General features: G+C 56.9%; 1 protein-coding gene across 2 annotated transcripts; it reads left to right on the forward strand.

Moving 5' to 3' along the window:
• The first annotated feature begins 771 nt into the window (after positions 1 to 771).
• On the forward strand, positions 772 to 15,071 carry OCEL1 (occludin/ELL domain containing 1). 2 transcript variants are annotated; one of them, XM_043502873.1, is made up of 7 exons: positions 772 to 1,746; positions 5,702 to 5,779; positions 8,778 to 9,990; positions 11,161 to 11,354; positions 11,897 to 12,068; positions 13,146 to 13,196; positions 14,066 to 15,071. In XM_043502873.1, the coding sequence occupies exons 3-7, from the start codon at positions 8,863 to 8,865 to the stop codon at positions 14,183 to 14,185; spliced, it is 1,665 nt and encodes a 554-aa protein (XP_043358808.1). In that variant the 5' UTR covers positions 772 to 1,746; positions 5,702 to 5,779; positions 8,778 to 8,862; the 3' UTR covers positions 14,186 to 15,071. The 2 variants fall into 2 exon arrangements, with proteins under 2 accessions (XP_043358808.1, XP_038240267.1); XM_038384339.2 differs by lacking the exon at positions 772 to 1,746 and having other exon boundaries at positions 5,623 to 5,839.
• Positions 15,072 to 16,231: the final 1,160 nt, after the last annotated feature.

Raw genomic sequence — 16,231 nt, forward strand, 5'->3', positions numbered from 1 at the left:
ATAATGAGTCGGGGCATGACCTCTGGCCTCACGGCCAAATTCCAACTGGTCCAATTGCATTCTGCAGCAGTTGGGCTTGATCCTGGCTTTGAAATGAAGGATTGGTTCATAACTCCCTGGGGAATGGGGAGCCAGACTCCTGGGTTCTATCCCTGGCTCTGGGATATCCTCTGAGTGGGGTCCAGTGGGGGAGAGGGGGAGCTGGGAATCCATACACCTGGTCCTAGCTCTAAAAGGGAGTGTTCTCTAGTAGGTAGAGCAGGAATCAGGACTCCTGGGTTCCATTCTGCTTGTTGTAATCTGAGCAAGTCACTTCACCTGTCTGTGCCAGTTTTCCCCTCCCTAACACAGGGATAATCCTTACCTGCCTCCCTGAGGGGGTTTTATGGATTAATTAACTAATTTACTTTGCAATTTGCAGAGGATGGCAATGCAGATTGGGCCCTCAGCTCCAGCTGACAAAGGCAGGTGCTCGCTCACCCCCCTCTCACTGGCATTCCTTAGGGCTGTGGGATCACAAACAGCAAAGGGCTTTGATGGGGAGTGTGTGACTCTAACGGGGCAGAAGGGGAGCAATGTCTCAGCCTGACTCTCCCTGCACTCCGAGCCCTGCCACGCAGTGCAGGGAAGGAGCATAGACATCCCAGGCAGGATCACATCAGAGCACACAGCAAGTAGCCGTGCCCTTCGTGGAGCCCGGAAACCACCGAGTATGGAGGGGACCTGGCATCTCTGCAGGTGAGCAGTGACTCAGGCCGGTGCATCTGGGTCATTAGCATCAGGCATAGAGTCCTGGGGGGGGGCAGAACAAGCCTGAGCTGTGTCCCAGATATCTGCCCTTGGCACTGTCTGGTTCGAGGGGGATCAGTATGGACTCTTTATGGGGTACTAGATTCACATCCAGCAAGCCAGGTGCTTGAGGGGAGTGCTGAGTGCTGTGGGTGGCTGAAAGCCAGGACTCCTGGGTTCTATCCTCAGCTCTGTGAAGCTGATGGGGTCTCATGGTTGGAGTGGGGAGGGCAGGGAGTCAAGACTCCTAGGTTCTCTCCCTGAATCTGCCCCTGAGCTGTTGGCTACTCCCATCTTAACCAGCCCTCTGACTTGTATGAGACTCGCCTCCCTCTCCCCGATCATGTCCTTTGCATAGAGACAATAAGGCAAAATACCCTAAAATCCCAGTGGCAGCTCAGATACCGACCCCCCCGGAATAACCCCCTCCCCACAGAGCCAGCTGCTGCACCATGCACAGGGCTGGGGAGAGGGGGCGGGGGGAGTTAATGCTAGAGCAGGTGACTGAGGCTGGAGGCCAAGAGGAAGTTCAGGCTCCGACCCTTCCTCTTTAAACCGCAGCCATGCCTGCCCCGTACCCAGCGAGCCCATGGGGGTGGGGGGAGGAGTGGTTCATTGTGGCTGGTTTTATTTGATTTTTGAAAAATCCTCCTGCCAAGCGCCTTGTGAGGTGTGAAATGAACTTCAGCTGCTAATTAAGGGCTGGAATGGCAGCTGTTTTGTGACTATCACCCTCACCCTCGCCCACGTACGCCCAGCCCAGCCCCTCCATCACTCTCTGCCGCTTGGCCAGGAACACGTTAATAACCGCGTGTGGGAGCCACGGCGCTTCCCCTTCCCATTACGGATCCAGCCTGCGAGCTGCCCCGGCCTCATCCATCAACCTGCCACCTCGGCTTTGCTGGGAGCCGGAGCCGGGGAAGGAGTCGTCTCTGCTGCACTCCACAGGCCCCGTCTGTACATGCCAAGCTGGTTCCCCACCTCCCCCTGACTAAAACAGTCCAGCGTGAACCGACTACAGAGACGGGGGGCTGCAAGTCGGGACTGAGGGGCACCGGGGCTGGAATAGCAACAGGGGCTGTGGATCAGGATGGGGGGGCACCAGTGGGAGGGAGGGGGGAATCCAAGGCCATGGCTGTGTTTATGATCTGAGTGAGCCAAGCCCAGAACAGGGCTCCCGCCCTCAGCTGGGTTTGGGTCAGTGTCAGCTGCTGGTGCGTTCCCTGGCGGGCCTGGCATTTAACACTGGGCCAAATCAGTCCAGACACCAAGTGGGGGCAGGGAGTTAGCTCAGTCTCCTTGACTCTGACCCACAGGGCTCCCTGGCCTCACCAAGCTGAGCCTATCCCGGGGGGTGCTGTCTGAGGCAGGGCACAGCTGGTTTAGCTGGTGAGGCTGTGAACCGACCCCTCTGGCTGAGCCGGGGGCGGCTGGGCGGGTGAAGTGCCGGGCTGGACTGCAGTGATGGTAGGGGGATTCTGTGGGGAGGCTGCTGACGCAGACAGACGCTGTGGTTCTTTGGGGCTCTCTAGCTCCCAGTGTCCCCCTAAGCCACCCAGGGCAGCTTTGGAGCAGATCGGGTGCTTAGTGCTTCCACCAGCGTGGCTCTTCTCCAGCCGGAGAGGAGAGGCCTCTGCATGAGAAGACAGCTGGGCAGGTCATTGCTTGCCAGCCAGAGATACCTAGGCCCCTGCCGGGAGGAGGCCACCGAGATCCCAGAGCCAGCCGCAGGCCAGCCGGAGGGAATGCGGGAGACGGTGACCCAGGAATGCTGTGGGTAGGGCCCCACTGATGGGGAACTGGAACCTTTGAAATGAAACAGGGAGGCTGTCTATTCCAGTGGCTAGAGCAGGGACAGATGAGAATCAGGTCTCCGGGGTTCTAGTGTGGGCTCTCAGAGGGCGGGGGTGGGGGGCACCTAGTGGTTAGAGGAGGAAAGCCAGAAGCAGGGAGGTGGGAGTCAAGATTCTGACTTGCTTTGTGACCTTGAACAACTCCCTTCCCCCTCTCTGTGCCTCAGTTTCCCCATTGGTAAAGTAGGGAGAACAACACCTCCTCCCCTGGGAGGCTGTGTGGGGGCTGTGCTGTGATTCCTGGATGGAAACAGCCTGTTGCTCGCTCGGTTTTCTATTGCCCAAGAGCAGGTGGCTCATGACCACAATGATGGTTTCTGCTTTGAGATTTGGGGTTTGTAGGAGCCAAACCATGGGGGGCTGTGAAATTAGTGCAAACCCGACTAGGGGACCCCACAAACGCCCCCCACCTGCACCTGGGTTTCCTGGGCTCTTATTGCCGACCTGGCTAAGGGCAGTCCTACAAGAATGTGCAGGGCCCTGCACCACACTAGGGATTTATCGGGGTGTCTACAAGAAGCTCCCTGCTGCTCTTGAAAGACCCCACATCTTCCTCTCATACTGCCTGGGCTTTGTTCCTGAGTAAGGAAACCTAGAGGATCCCAGCACGATCTAGCCAGGTTTTACCAACAGACCAGTGCAACAGGCCTGCACTTTCAGGCGATGCCCCTCCTCTTCCTGCCCCCCCCAACCATCCGGGCCAGATGTCCCAAACTGCTCAGCTGGGTGGGTCTAAATAACCTGCCCATTGGCGTCAGAATGGGAGCTATGGGCTGCGCACTGTTGAGCTAATCCGGTTTAGACTGGAAGCGCTTTGGGGCAGAGACGGTCTCTTTGTTGCGTGTCTGTTCAGCACCTAGGGCACTGGGGAGGCTGGTCCGTGACTGGGACACCCTGGGGCTATTGCAATACAGTGACTCAGTAATGATGATAAGCCTGAAAACTGGCCCTACCCGGGAGCTGAGATTTCTGGACCATTCAGACCTAAAGCGCCAGGGCTAGGAATAAAGGACAGCAGGCGCTGGGTGGCTGTGGCACGCCCGGTCTTCTCATTTAGCCCCTGACCTCTAAAGGCATCGGAAAACAAAACACTATGCATCCGAAGCTCACCTGGCCAGCATGGCTGGAGAGGGGGTGGACGGTGTCACGGGGTGGCTGCCCTGTGAGAGGCAGAGGGACTCAGCCCTACCTGGGATTGGTCTGCGGGCACCGACTGAGGCTGGCAGGGGATGCTGTAGCCTATTGGACAAAGATGCTCCTTTATTCTGCTTACCAAATAACTTGGGCCCAGCTGGAACTGTAGGGGGAAGGCGCCCCATGCTACTGAAAAGGGATGCCCTTTGACCAGAGCGATCAGCTGCTGTGGCTCCTCGGCGCTACTTGTCCTGGGCATGTTTAATTGGACTCGGACCTCTTAACTTTCAATTTCCCACCCGCCTCCCCTGCCAGGCCTCTTAATTTGGTCTCTCGCTGTTGCCTTGGCCGCTTCAGGGTGCGGCAAGCCCTCTGCCGCAGTCCTTTGTGGTGTCCTAGTGCGGGGGTGGGAGGGTCTAGTGGTTAGAACCCAAGGACTGGCAGTCAGGACCCCTTCGTTCCAGGCCCAGCTCTGCCACTGCCTCCTGTTGTGGCCTCAATTAAGTCACTGCCCTGCTCTGTGCCTCAGTTTCCCTATCTGTGGCAAGAGGAATATCGACCCGACTTGAGAGAAGGGGCTGTGGGTGAATGGTTCATGCCCACAAGGTGCCTGAAGTGTCTCAGATGAAAGCTGCTCTGTCTCGCTTGCTAACGCATCCCTCTCCCTGGCACCGAGTGGCTTTTCCGTGGCTTCTGGGCTTGGCACTAAGAATTCCGTCGGCCCAGTTCAGCCAGAAGGGCTCATGGGACTCCCGCCAGCCCCGATTGTATGTGGAGCAGCCAACAGAGGGGGACAAAGACCCACACGGTGATAGCCTAGGGTACATGAAGTGTCATTAGTTAAGTAGCAGCCAACACAGCCCATCCTGCTGGCTGTGACCTCCTATTACAACAGGAAAAAAAAGTGGATCCTGTACCCACACCCCTCCGCCTCATCTAAAGAAACGGGGAGTGGTCATGGCGTCCTGAAATCTGTCCATGAGCCCCAGGCTGGGACCCCCCCCACCCCCGACCAGGCTAGAGAGAAGTTTATAGACTCAGTGATACTAACAGTGCAACAAGGGGGCGGGGGCTACAGCAGTGGCAATGAAGGGGTTAAGCGTGCCTGATTAGTTCGGGGGGATAAAGATCAAGGCAGGTGCCACTGCCACATGTAATGCTTAAAACAACCCAGCAAACAGCAAATGTTTTTCTATGTTGTCCCAGCCCAAATCTGGTTAGCTGCGGGGTCGTGCTGCAGCCCCAGGAAGGTGAATGATCCTGCCCCTCCTAATTGATTGGAGAAACACTTTAGCCATAGTGCAGCAGGGTGTGCTGGGACGGAGCTGGGCCTGAGGCCATGTGGACGCCAATCGTTCTGGCCCAGTGGCCCAGGGCTCAATCGTTTGATTTAAAGGAAAATCTTCATTATCTGCTAGCAATATAGTGCCTATGATAAACGGCTGAGTCCAGCCAGTAGGGGGCAGTGATCACCCTCATGCTGTTCATAACCGTACTATTGGCCTCCTCAATCCTAGCCTGCTACTGCTGCCGGTTCATGGAGTTACTCTTTTAGCTCCAGTAGGAGAGAGGTCTGTACTGGGCTGCTGAAGCTCGCAGGTTCAAATCCTGTTGGCATCCCAGCCATCGGGGGGTCAATAGGAACCCACAGTCTCTGTTGGCAGGCATAGAGCTCTCACAGATTTTATTTTTGCTGGCTATAACCCCGTCCCCGCCACCAGGAAGGCTTGGCTGATGGGCAGGAAAGCATGGGGTGGAGTGCCACCCGCCTTCAGGGAAGTGGAGTGGTGGGGGCGCTCTATGAGAACTCTCCCCCCCCCAGGGGTGGAGCTTATCATCCGGCCACACAAGGGCCCCCGGCTCTGCACACGGGGCTGCCTGGCGGCTGGGCACAGTTAATGTTTAACTCACTGTTTTCATTGGAGGCTAATAACGCACCAAGGGGAGCAGCTGGGCCGGACGCCTTCACAACACCCCGACTTTGCCGGGATGACAGCAGGAGGGTGAGGATCAGCCATGAACCTATGTACCCCGCAGCCTGTGGCCCCACAAGGGAAGGACAGGTAATGGCTCATGTTGTGTTCTGTATGAAATCCCGGGGGCCCTCCCTTCTTGAGCGTAGGCGCAGTTAGCGGCCATGCTGGGAAGGCTGGAGCGGCCCAAGATACCCGCCGCTGGTGCAGATCCTACAAACTGTGCCTGCCCTGGCTCCCAACGGCATCACCCGGTCCGACTCTGCTGACCGCAGTGCCACTGCTGCTGATTTGCGCTGGAAGCAGAAGTGGGCCCTGGGCGTGTAATGTGGGGCCTGCAGTGGTGCGGCCAGGGTAGGTCCCACGGGCACAAGCCCTGCTCTCCGCTGGTACAGCACAGCCACATCAGTGCAAGAATCCCCATGGCAGCCGAACCCCCAGTCTGAGGGGGGGTGCGGCTCTCTGCTGGACTTTGTGTGCTCCAGGGTAAGGCAGGGTGGGGGCTCAGCTGTGGCTGGTTTTGCCTAGATAAACCGATGAGATCCCCGCTAGTTAGGGCCGAGTGGGAATTTTTCAATGAAGTGGTTTTTTGTACTTGAAAATGCCAATTCATCAAACCAGAGACGTCTGGTGGGAAGCGTTGGTTCGGACGGGCCATTCATCAGGAAGGCGTCTCAGGTCTGGGACAGCCAAGGGGCCAGGGCTCGCCTGGGATGACAGAGTGGGACACTCAAGTCCTTGCTCCAAATCAGGCAGGGTGAGGACTTGAACCTGGCTCACCCGTGTGAGTGCCTGGGCCACTGGACTATTCTGGGGGTGGAGGGAGGGTGTCTCACTCATTCTCATGTATGTGGAGGTGGAGGTGGATGAAATTTCCAAAGCTCTTGTGGTTTTTTCGGATCTGGAACGAAACCCAAGAATCCTTGTTTTCCAGCCAGCCCCGTGTGAATGCCCCATGCCCTCTAGAGATAGAAAACAGGAGCTCCAAACTTCTTCTGGGGTCCGTCTCGCTGTGGCACTCTGGATGAACAAAATCTCCCTGGGCAGATGGACCAGTCCTTCGGCTCAAGAAGCAGATGCTCACACTGTTAGATCCCCAAGTCAATCCCCCAACCCAGTCAAAGGCGTGTTCCCTCTGGATTTCACACACACTAACTTCAATTGAACGTTTCAGAGTAGCAGCCGTGTTAGTCTGTATTCTCAAAAAGAAAAGGAGTACTTGTGGCACCTTAGAGACTAACAAATTTATTAGAGCATAAGCTTTCGTGAGCTACAGCTCACATCCGATGAAGTGAGCTGTAGCTCACGAAAGCTTATGCTCTAATAAATTTGTTAGTCTCTAAGGTGCCACAAGTACTCCTTTTCTTTTCAATTGAACGTGACTTTAGTGTCTTTTTCCATGGGGTGCTGATCGGCACCCCCGAGATGTTATCCCTGCACTGCAAGTGGCATTAGTCAGGTGAGTGCAGAGGGTCATATCCCTTTAACTCGTTCGTGAGCCAGCTGGTGGTTCTCACCATGTTTTAGAAGGCAGCCAGGCCGGCAGTGTGATGTAATTAGTCCTTGCATAGTGTGTGTCGTTAGTAAACATGGTTCTATGGACCCCACCTTGCCTGGGTGGCTGTTCTGGTACAAAGGGAAAAGCCACCTCCCCACCCTAGAAGCAGCAGGGGATGTCTGTGAGTAGAACCCAGGTTATAAGGCGGTGCTACTGAGCCTGGTGCCCACGGTGAGTGAGAAATGAAAAAGACCAAGCAGCCTGGAGGAGGGGAGGGGACTTTCCTTAGACGTGGAGGCCTTTCTTTTGTTAGCTGCTGATGTTATTTCTGAACCCGATGCGCTCAGCAGTGTCAGGTGAGCAGCGAAATGGCCAATGAAAGCCGCTTGTCATTGTGCCTGTTTGCATGGGAAGAAGGCCCCGGAGGAAGCTGGCTGTGCCAGCCCAGAGCCACTCTAATTGCTTTTCACGTCCAACAGAGATTGTGCGGCCTCTGAGGTTTGGGTGATGAGCTGAGAACAATCCCGAACAGCCAAGAAATTCTTTCTATATTCAACATTAAGGCCTGACAGGCTGCACCATTATAGCCCAGCCTTGAGTGGCATTAATGGGGTGGGTGCCCAGGGGCCTGGAATGCACCAGAGCTTAAGGGGCTCGTAACCGTGCTGATTCCTACAGATGGGGAAGAATTGGAGTGTAAGCATGGCGGTGACGTCACCATAAGCCAATCAAAAAAGAACTAGATAAGTTCCTGGAGGTCCATCAATGGCTATCAGCCAGGCTGGGCAGGGATGGTGTCCCTAGCCTGTGTGTGCCAGAAGCTGGGAATGGGCCACAGGGGATGGGTCACTTGATTATTCCCTGTTCTGGTCATTCCCTCTGGGACACCTGGCTTTGGCCACTGTTGGAAGACAGGACACTGGGCTAGATGGACCTTTGCTCTGACCCAGCCTGGCCGTTCTTAAATTCTTTATGTTCAGATTGTTCCCTTGGTGCTGAACATTTATCAATCAGCAGGAACGAGCCGCAGGCCCAAGGCAACGCTCTAGGAGAGGGATTCGTGGTCCGAGCGCGGGCATTGCTGGGTTCTAAGCCCTGCTCTGGAACACCTGCAGTATCACTCCAAGGTGCACACCAAGACCATAGCCCCGTTGCACTGTACATACCCAGCATGAGACAGTCCCTGCCTTGAAGGGCTCAGTCTAACCAGACAAGAGGAGGCTAGCGAAACACACAGATGAGCAGTGACTTACCCAAGGTCCATGGGCAGGCCTGGGACAAGAACACAGGTCTCCTGGCCACTGGCCACTAAACCACACTGCCTGTCATAGGGCCAGGAGGCCACTGCAGCTGAAGTCAATGGGAGCTGCAGGTGCTCAGGAATGGAGAGTGGGATGAGAGAGCAGGGTGCCAACTCTCACCAAGGGAATTTTATTTGCCGATGTAATGAATAAACGAATGGGCTTGTATCAAAGAGCCTATGAACCTCAACGTTAACCTGCCCTTGTTTCTTCCCTCCTGCTCCAACAGGGCCTGGCCAGATCAGAGGAGAGCTCCTCCCCGGTCCCAGCGGTGCTGATGAGACTAGAGACTGAAATGCTATGACTCCTTGGACATGGCGAACTCCACCTCCTCCAGGGAGAAGAGGCAGCCCATCGTGGAATCGGACGGAGACCCACTAAACTCCTCCTGGCAAATGTGGCCCTCGCCAGCCTGGATCAGGGCATCTGGCAGGTCCTACCCTGGCAAGACCGACTTGTCTGACTCTTTCGATTCCTCCACCCATGAGCCTCCCCTGCCCGCCCAGCCACCCGTCGGGGACGTCCCCCGCAGCTCGGAGAACCAAGAGGCCTCTCTCTTGAAGCCCGTCAGGCGTTTTATCCCGCCGTCATGGAAGAACTTTTTCCAAAGATGGAGGCGAGAGCCCGAGCCGTTTCCGCCGCTGGCCTACGCCACTGCCCAGAGCTCCCCACCCGTAAGTCCGTTGTTAGATCGCCGCGGGCCAGCCCGCGATGGCAGCTCCAGCAGTGGTTTCCAGGAACCCCCCTGGTCCAGCCTCTCTGAGTGTAACCAGGAGACAGAGATGTCTCCCCCCAAGAGCCAGCAGGGCCAACCTGCCTTGCCGAGCTATGAGGAGAAGCTGGAGGCCTACAACCTCAAGTACTCCTACATGAAGTCGTGGCCAGGCCTGCTCAGACTGATGGCCGGGCTGGAGCTGCTCTTTGGCGGCATGGTCTTTGCCTGTGTCTGTGCCTACATCCAGAAGGACTACCAGTGGTACAACCTGTACGGCGGGAACCTGCTGTCGGATGGCCTCTTTGGGGGGGGCTACGGGTACAATTATTACGGCCCCATGACCCCCTTTGTGCTGGTAGTGGCCAGCCTGGCATGGCTGGTCACGGTGATCCTCTTGGGGCTGGGGGTCACCATGTACTATAGGACCATCCTCCTAGACTCCCACTGGTGGCCCCTGACAGAGTTTGCCCTCAACATCATCATGTTCCTCCTCTACATGGGGGCGGCCATTGCCTACGTCAACGACGTGAACCGTGGTGGCCTGTGCTACTCCTTGTTCGCCAGCAACCCGCTCATAGCTGCCTTCTGCCGGGTGGAAGGGGGCCAGGTGGCGGCGATTGCCTTCCTCTTCATCACCACCCTGCTCTACCTGGCCGGGGCGCTGGTGTGTCTGAAGATGTGGAGGCACGAGATGGCGAGGAAGCAGCGAGAGGCCTTTGAAGCGCTAGTGAGTCCTCCCCAGGGATGCATGCCCCAGAGCAGGGGGAGGCAGCTTCCTAGCGCTTCTGCCCCCAGGGCCCAGCGCCTTCTCTTGGCTCTGGGAAGGATTCGCCCCAGGCAGGGGCGGAGGGGAGGCACTTGGTACCTCCTCTGTTTCAGGGCTACAGGGGCCAGTGTGGCCCCTAGCTTAAGCCACGGGTGCCCTGTTGCACCACCCATGCTTCAAAGGCCCTTATGGGGCATTGCAGGGAGGCAGAATGCAGGCCCACCTAAGCCACACCCCTTCTACTTTTGACACGCCCCCTCCCTCCTCCAGCCTGCCCACAGCTCCCCCCTTCCCCCAGGCCTGCCAGGGGGTTTCTTGTGCTGGGGAGCTCCCCTGGCGGGCTTGTGCCTGGCTAGCTGTTATAAAAGGGCGCCAGGGCTGTGAGTAACCTGGCCCTACGCCCCCAGTCCCATGGGCGGTTGCATTGTGTGGGGTGAGGCTGTGGCAGAGAGTCCTACAAAGGTCGGGGCAAACCCCGAGCTAGAGACGGTGGTTATACTGAGGGCTGGGGGATGAACTCCATAGGAACAGGAAATGTTCCACGCGGGGGACCCACGAACCGGAGCCTTCCAAAGATGCACGACTCATCCTTCTGGAGCATCCATCCATCTCCAGCCCCCGCTGCGTCAGAGACGGCCGTCACTCAGACTGGGCGGCTGGCAGCTGGCTGGCTCTGTGTGGCAGTAGCCTCCCTCTCTCCGGGTATTTCTGCCCAGCCGTCGGGACGTGTGTGACTGCTGCTCCCGCAGACGTAGCGCACTGGAGTACGTCAAAGCTAGCTCAGGTCCCTACCCTGGGTCCTGGGCGTGCTGCCGCAGCTTCCCTGCTATTGTTACCCAGCTAGTGCTGATCTCTGTATCTACAGGAGCTGCAATCACACCCCCTGCCTGCAGCGCAGACACCCCCTTTGTGCCCTCGCCCTTTGCATGGGGCTGAGGGGTTGGGGCTTGCCTAACCCTCCCTCAGGCAGTGTCTTCCTGCAAGTGGCTAGGCCGTGCCTAGAGATGGGAGGCTGCTTAGAGGAGATGGGCTATGGAGCCTGGAGTGTTAACCCAGGCTCTAGGAGTTCACTCTTTGAGGCCATGTGGTTTGCTGCTTTGCTGCTGAGCCTCACTCCCCTCTCTCTTTAAGCACAACCCCGTCCTCCTGCAAGCCAGACCCAAGCGGATCGTCTTCCAGGATGAGGTGATGCCGTCCAGGAGCCTCCCAGGGAAGGTCACCAAACAGCTGGCATTCTCCGAGAAGGGAGAGGAGTTGGGGGCCTTGAGTTGCTCCATCCCAACGGGGCACACCCCGAAGCCGCACATCGTCCCCGACTATGTCGTGTAAGTAACGACCCGCCCGCCCCATCCATGTCCCCGGCCGCGGGAGCAGGTGAGGCTGGCTCAGGGCTATGCGCTGGTGAGTTTAGCACGGTCATTAGCAGGAGGGGGGGCAGGGGCTGAGACGGCAGCACTGGGTTTATGCGTCACTCTCCATCCCGGCAACTGAGGCGGTGACCTGGGTTCAGTGCCTGCCTCTGTCACAGGCTCTCCGGGTGACCTTGAGCAAGTCACTGCATCTTTCCAGACCTTCATTCCCCAGCGGGAGAAGGAGCCTTCCTGTGTTTATATAGACTCTGAGCTCTGTGGGGCAGGGTCTCTCCCGGCGTCTCTAGGCAGCCCCTGACACAGTGGGACCCTGAGCCTCTAGATCTGATGATAATACTCATGATGTTTGAGCACCCACCTAGCTCTGCAGGTATTTTCCTTCCTAAGAAGTCCCTGATTTCCTCCCGCCCCACGGGTTAACATTTTCCCACCATTCGCGGATCCATCCCTTGCCAGCTCCACCCCTCACCTATCCAGAGTCTCTTGGGGCTGGGTAGGAAGTACCCGGGGATCTGCTGCCCTGAGGAGAGAGAGAAGTACAAGGCCGTCTTCAACGACCAGTACGCGGAGTACAAGGAGCTCTACCACGAGGTTCATGCGGCGCTGCAGAAGTTCAAGGAGTTGGACGCCGTGATGAGCCGGCTGCCGTGTCTCACGCCCAGCAAGAAGGTCAGTTGCTAACCAGAGGGGGCACAGCATGGGCAGGTCGGAGTGGGGGTTGGGATGTGGGGCCTCTTCACTGCTAGGGGGCCACTTCCTATCCTGCCTGGCTCAGCAGTGAGGAATGTTTGGTGGAATGAATTGACGGGTCTCAGTTGATTTCCTACTGGGACAGGAACAACCCACAAAAAACCCATGGAACTGGTCGGCCCCTTTCTCGCAGTGTTGGCAAAGAGGCCCAGGGCTGGAGACAGGTAGGGAACCCACCAGGAGCAGAAGCAGGTAGAACCATGGCCCAAGCCATAGACTGGTACTGGCGTGAGGCTAGATGCATCAGAGGGTCAACTGAGCCCCCAGGAACAAGAAAGGAGCCGCTGCCACTCTTGTGACAAAGCTGTCCGGAAATTTTCCTTGGACCGGCGGGACTGAGCTTTGTGCTTCGGGTTCCGCTGGGGCTTCCTTGAGGAAGCCAGTTCAAGTCAAACCCTTGTGGGCCATGAACCGACACGGCTCCTGCTGGTTTCATTAATACTCGGAGCAGACGCCCAGGACTGATTGAGGAAAGAGGAAGCTGGTCATCTGCTGGGATCCAAGCCAACTCCAGGCTTTGCAGTTCTGGTTATTTACCACCCGTCATCTTCAGAGCTACCCTAAGACACAGAGGATTGTTCAGGGGCACTTCCTGGTTTTCCAGGATCTGAGATCCCAGCTGGCAGATCAAAAGAGCAGCAGCATTTCCCAGCCGGGCCCTTGTCCCAGTTACCCTGCCAGACGCCCAGCTGAAGGGGGGTTAATTTCCCCCCTCTATTCTCAGGGTGTTGGTGGGGTCCCTGGCTGGCTGGTTAGCAGCTACTTCCTGGAGCTGGCCACAGCATTCCAGGGGTGCAGTCTCCTGTCGGAAAACGCTGATTCACCAGAATCGAAAGGTGCCAATTCTGAACAGAAAAATGTTTCCAAATCTTCTGGCCAAAGGAATTTTTGCTTCCCGCCAGCTCTGCTGATGACCCAGGCTTTCTGGGGCTGCTCCCTGCTGATGCCTGGCACAGGTCAGCCAGGCCCCCTCACCCACTGCTTTGTGCTCCACAGGAACAGCGCCGGGTCTCCAACATCTGGAAGGAATACAAGAAGAAAAAGAGGGTGAGTTGGGGCATGGTGCTGGACTGGCACTGGACAAGCTAGTAGGCAGACCGACGTGGGGGGACACTGCACACCCTGGAGCTCGCCCCATCACAGGGTGTGATTGCAGTGTGCAGACTTATCCGAGCTAGCTCGGGTCCCAGTGACACCGTGGCAGCACAACCTCCCTGCGCTGATGGCTGAGCTAGCTGGATTCAAGCCAGCTTGGGTGTGTCTGCATGAGCTAGTCACATCCCGACAGCTGTACAGACCTGCCCTGAGGCTCTCCAGCCCGTGTCTCCATTTGAACGGTGCTTGGGGCACCTCTGGCTAAAGAATTCTCCCAAACGAGCAGGGCCCCTCTGGCCAACTGGGGGGTCTCAGGCATTCCCACGCGTGTGGCTGTGGAGCCCCTGTGGTATGGAAGAGTCAGACTGGGTTCAAATGACTCTAATGGGGATTCTCTATGGAGGCAGCTGGATGCAGATAGAACCTGTGATTCTCTTGGGGTCCCCAGACTGGCTGACGTGGTTTTGTGCCATCTCTCAATCCTGGCCTGTCTGGGGCTGCTCACAAGAGGGCTGCCGCAACGGCTCTGGCCTTCCCAGCTGAGGGCTCAGGCCCCGTACAAAGGAACATCCCCAGGTGGAAGCGCTCCCTGCCTCTCCGCTTGGCTCAAGAGCTGTTCGGGGCCTGGTCGCTGCCAGCAGGGGTGCAGCTCTCCGCAGGGTCGGGAACATGGAGCAAATCCTGGATCCTCCTGGAGACCCTGCTCCCCAGTTCGGTCTCTGGTCATTGTTTTGTGAATGCCCGCAGGCAGGGGATAGGGGGGTGAAGCCCAGATCCAGCAGTGGTGATGCTGACAAAGGACCCATTCCCCATCCCTGCAGGACCCCACCTTCCTGGAGAAACAGGAGCGCTGTGACTACCTGAAGAAGAAGCTTGTGCACATCAAAGCACAGATCCAGGAGTACGACCGGACAGCCAAGGAGGGCTCCATGTACTTCTGAGCCTGGCACTTGCGGGGTGGCACCGTACCACCCCTGGGCTGGTCCCCAACATCCTGGCCGCCAGCCTTGAATTACTCTGGGGTTTGCCGATGTCTGGGGGATCTCGGCCAGAAAAAGAGCATGATACAGGACACAGGGGTACTCGGGGGCTGGAACAATTTTTATAGTGGGGGTGCAGAGAGCCATTGAACCAAACTGTAAACCCTCTCTATAATGGAAACCATTCCCAGCCAGGGGGTGCAGCTGCACCCCTAGTTCTAGCACCTATGGGGGTGCTTGTGTCTTGTGGCCTCCTGTGCATCACACACACACCCCAGCTGGGTCACATGTGGGTCAGGCACCATCCCTGCCCCGTGCTGCCCCCTCACCTGCTGGGGCTGGGAACCAGCAGTGCTGATGTGCACTCTCCAGGTGGGACCGAAGCTGGGGGTGGGAGGAGTGGGCCCTCAGGCGGGTGGGGAGAGGTGCATTGCTTCTGCTCACAGGAATAGGTAAGCGGGTGCGCCACGCACCTGCTCTAGCCAGCAGCAGCCAGACCCATCCTCCAGGCAGACCCTGGGGAGAAGCTGTGAAACTGGACAAAGCTTCTGGCTGAAGGGAACTGTTGTGGTGGGAGGATAAAACACCCCCGGGCCTGGATCTATGCTCACTTCATGCTGGTGTAAACTCGGAAGTCACGGAACTGAGGACAGTGGACTTGCACTGGTCTGAATCAGGTCATTGACTTCAGCGGGAGCAGGATTGGGACCCTGACTCCTGTAACGTGATCTGTGGCTGAAGCCCTGGGAGCCAGGCCGGAGATTCTCTTACATGCATGACTTCATCGCCACCCTCCCTTACTCTATCTGCAAAGCAGCCGTCGGAGGAGGGGGGCAGCATTCATCTGTGCAGCAAAAACTAAGCTTTGGGGGGTGCCTGTAACTGTCTTTAAGGAGCGACAGCTTCCCCTTTGAATAAAATACACCTGGCCACCCATGTGTGAAATCCCTGTAGCCAGCAGAATCTGCCCTGCCCTGCCCTGCACTAGAATTCCCCTGGAGAGGGTCCCCGAAGGGGGGGATGTGAGGGGAGGGATGCTAACACGTGCTCTCTGCTAAAAGCACTGTGCGTCATAGCAGCATCACGCAGGAAATTAGCAGAGCTCTCTGCTCCCCGTGCCCTGAGACCCCCCCCATCTCTCCCCGCAGAGGATGTGACTCTGCTGCAGCTTCCCCCCAGGGGGATTTACTTCTTTAGTTCAAGCTCATGAAAGGCTCATGCTCTTCCTGGGAACGTCCCAGGTTCGGTTCCTGGGCCGTCCCCATGATGGTCATTAGGGAGCAGAGTGAGACGATGTGGGGTGTTTCAGAGTAGCAGCCGTGTTAGTCTGTATTCGCAAAAACAAAAGGAGTACTTGTGGCACCTTAGAGACTAACAAATTTATTAGAGCATAAGCTTTTGTGAGCTACAGCTCACTTCATCGGATGCATTTGGTAGAAAAAGCAGAGGAGAGATTTATATACACCTGCACACTAAGCCCAGGTGCTGATTCAGGTTTGAGCCTCCTGGCTACAAACATCAGCCCGACTCAGGTCAGCAAACATTCAAGGCCCAGGTCCTTGGACCCTGCTGCGGGATGGATTGGAGCCTGAGTCTTGCTGTGACTGGGGTCTGAGCCCTGTCATGTTGCAGTGTGGATGCAGCTCAAGCCCAGCTGTGCGACTCGGGTCCAGCAGTTGTAAACCAAGGTTTACAGTGCAGCGTGGACACTCAAGAATGGGCTTGGAAAAACCTGGGTTTACAATGCAGTGTAGACAGACCCATGATGAGCTACCCTGGTGCATCTGTGGATTGTTAGCACTAGTGATCAGTGCTGGAAGCTAGCTGCAGAGGGAGAATTTCAGAGCACCCTGACTGACAGCCATCCCAGTGCGGGCAGCTGGTCAGAGCAGCCCTGCTATTCGCACGTTCACTGCAACACACCTGGTTTTAGGTTTTTTCCACTTATAAAGCTGCTTTTTATTTAAAAATAAAAACCCTCCAAGAAATTGGAAACAACGAGGCATC

The sequence above is a fragment of the Dermochelys coriacea genome, chromosome 25 (genome assembly GCF_009764565.3).
Source record: "Dermochelys coriacea isolate rDerCor1 chromosome 25, rDerCor1.pri.v4, whole genome shotgun sequence".
Classification (NCBI taxonomy): Eukaryota; Metazoa; Chordata; order Testudines; family Dermochelyidae; genus Dermochelys; species Dermochelys coriacea.

Coding starts and splice junctions, on each gene's coding strand:
- OCEL1 (XM_043502873.1), top strand. CDS start 8,863: ATGGCGAACTCCACCTCCTCCAGGGAGAAGAGGCAGCCCATCGTGGAA. Junction 11,355..11,896: donor ATCGTCCCCGACTATGTCGT/GTAAGTAACGAC, acceptor GGGGCTGGGTAG/GAAGTACCCGGGGATCTGCT. Junction 12,069..13,145: donor GTCTCACGCCCAGCAAGAAG/GTCAGTTGCTAA, acceptor TGTGCTCCACAG/GAACAGCGCCGGGTCTCCAA.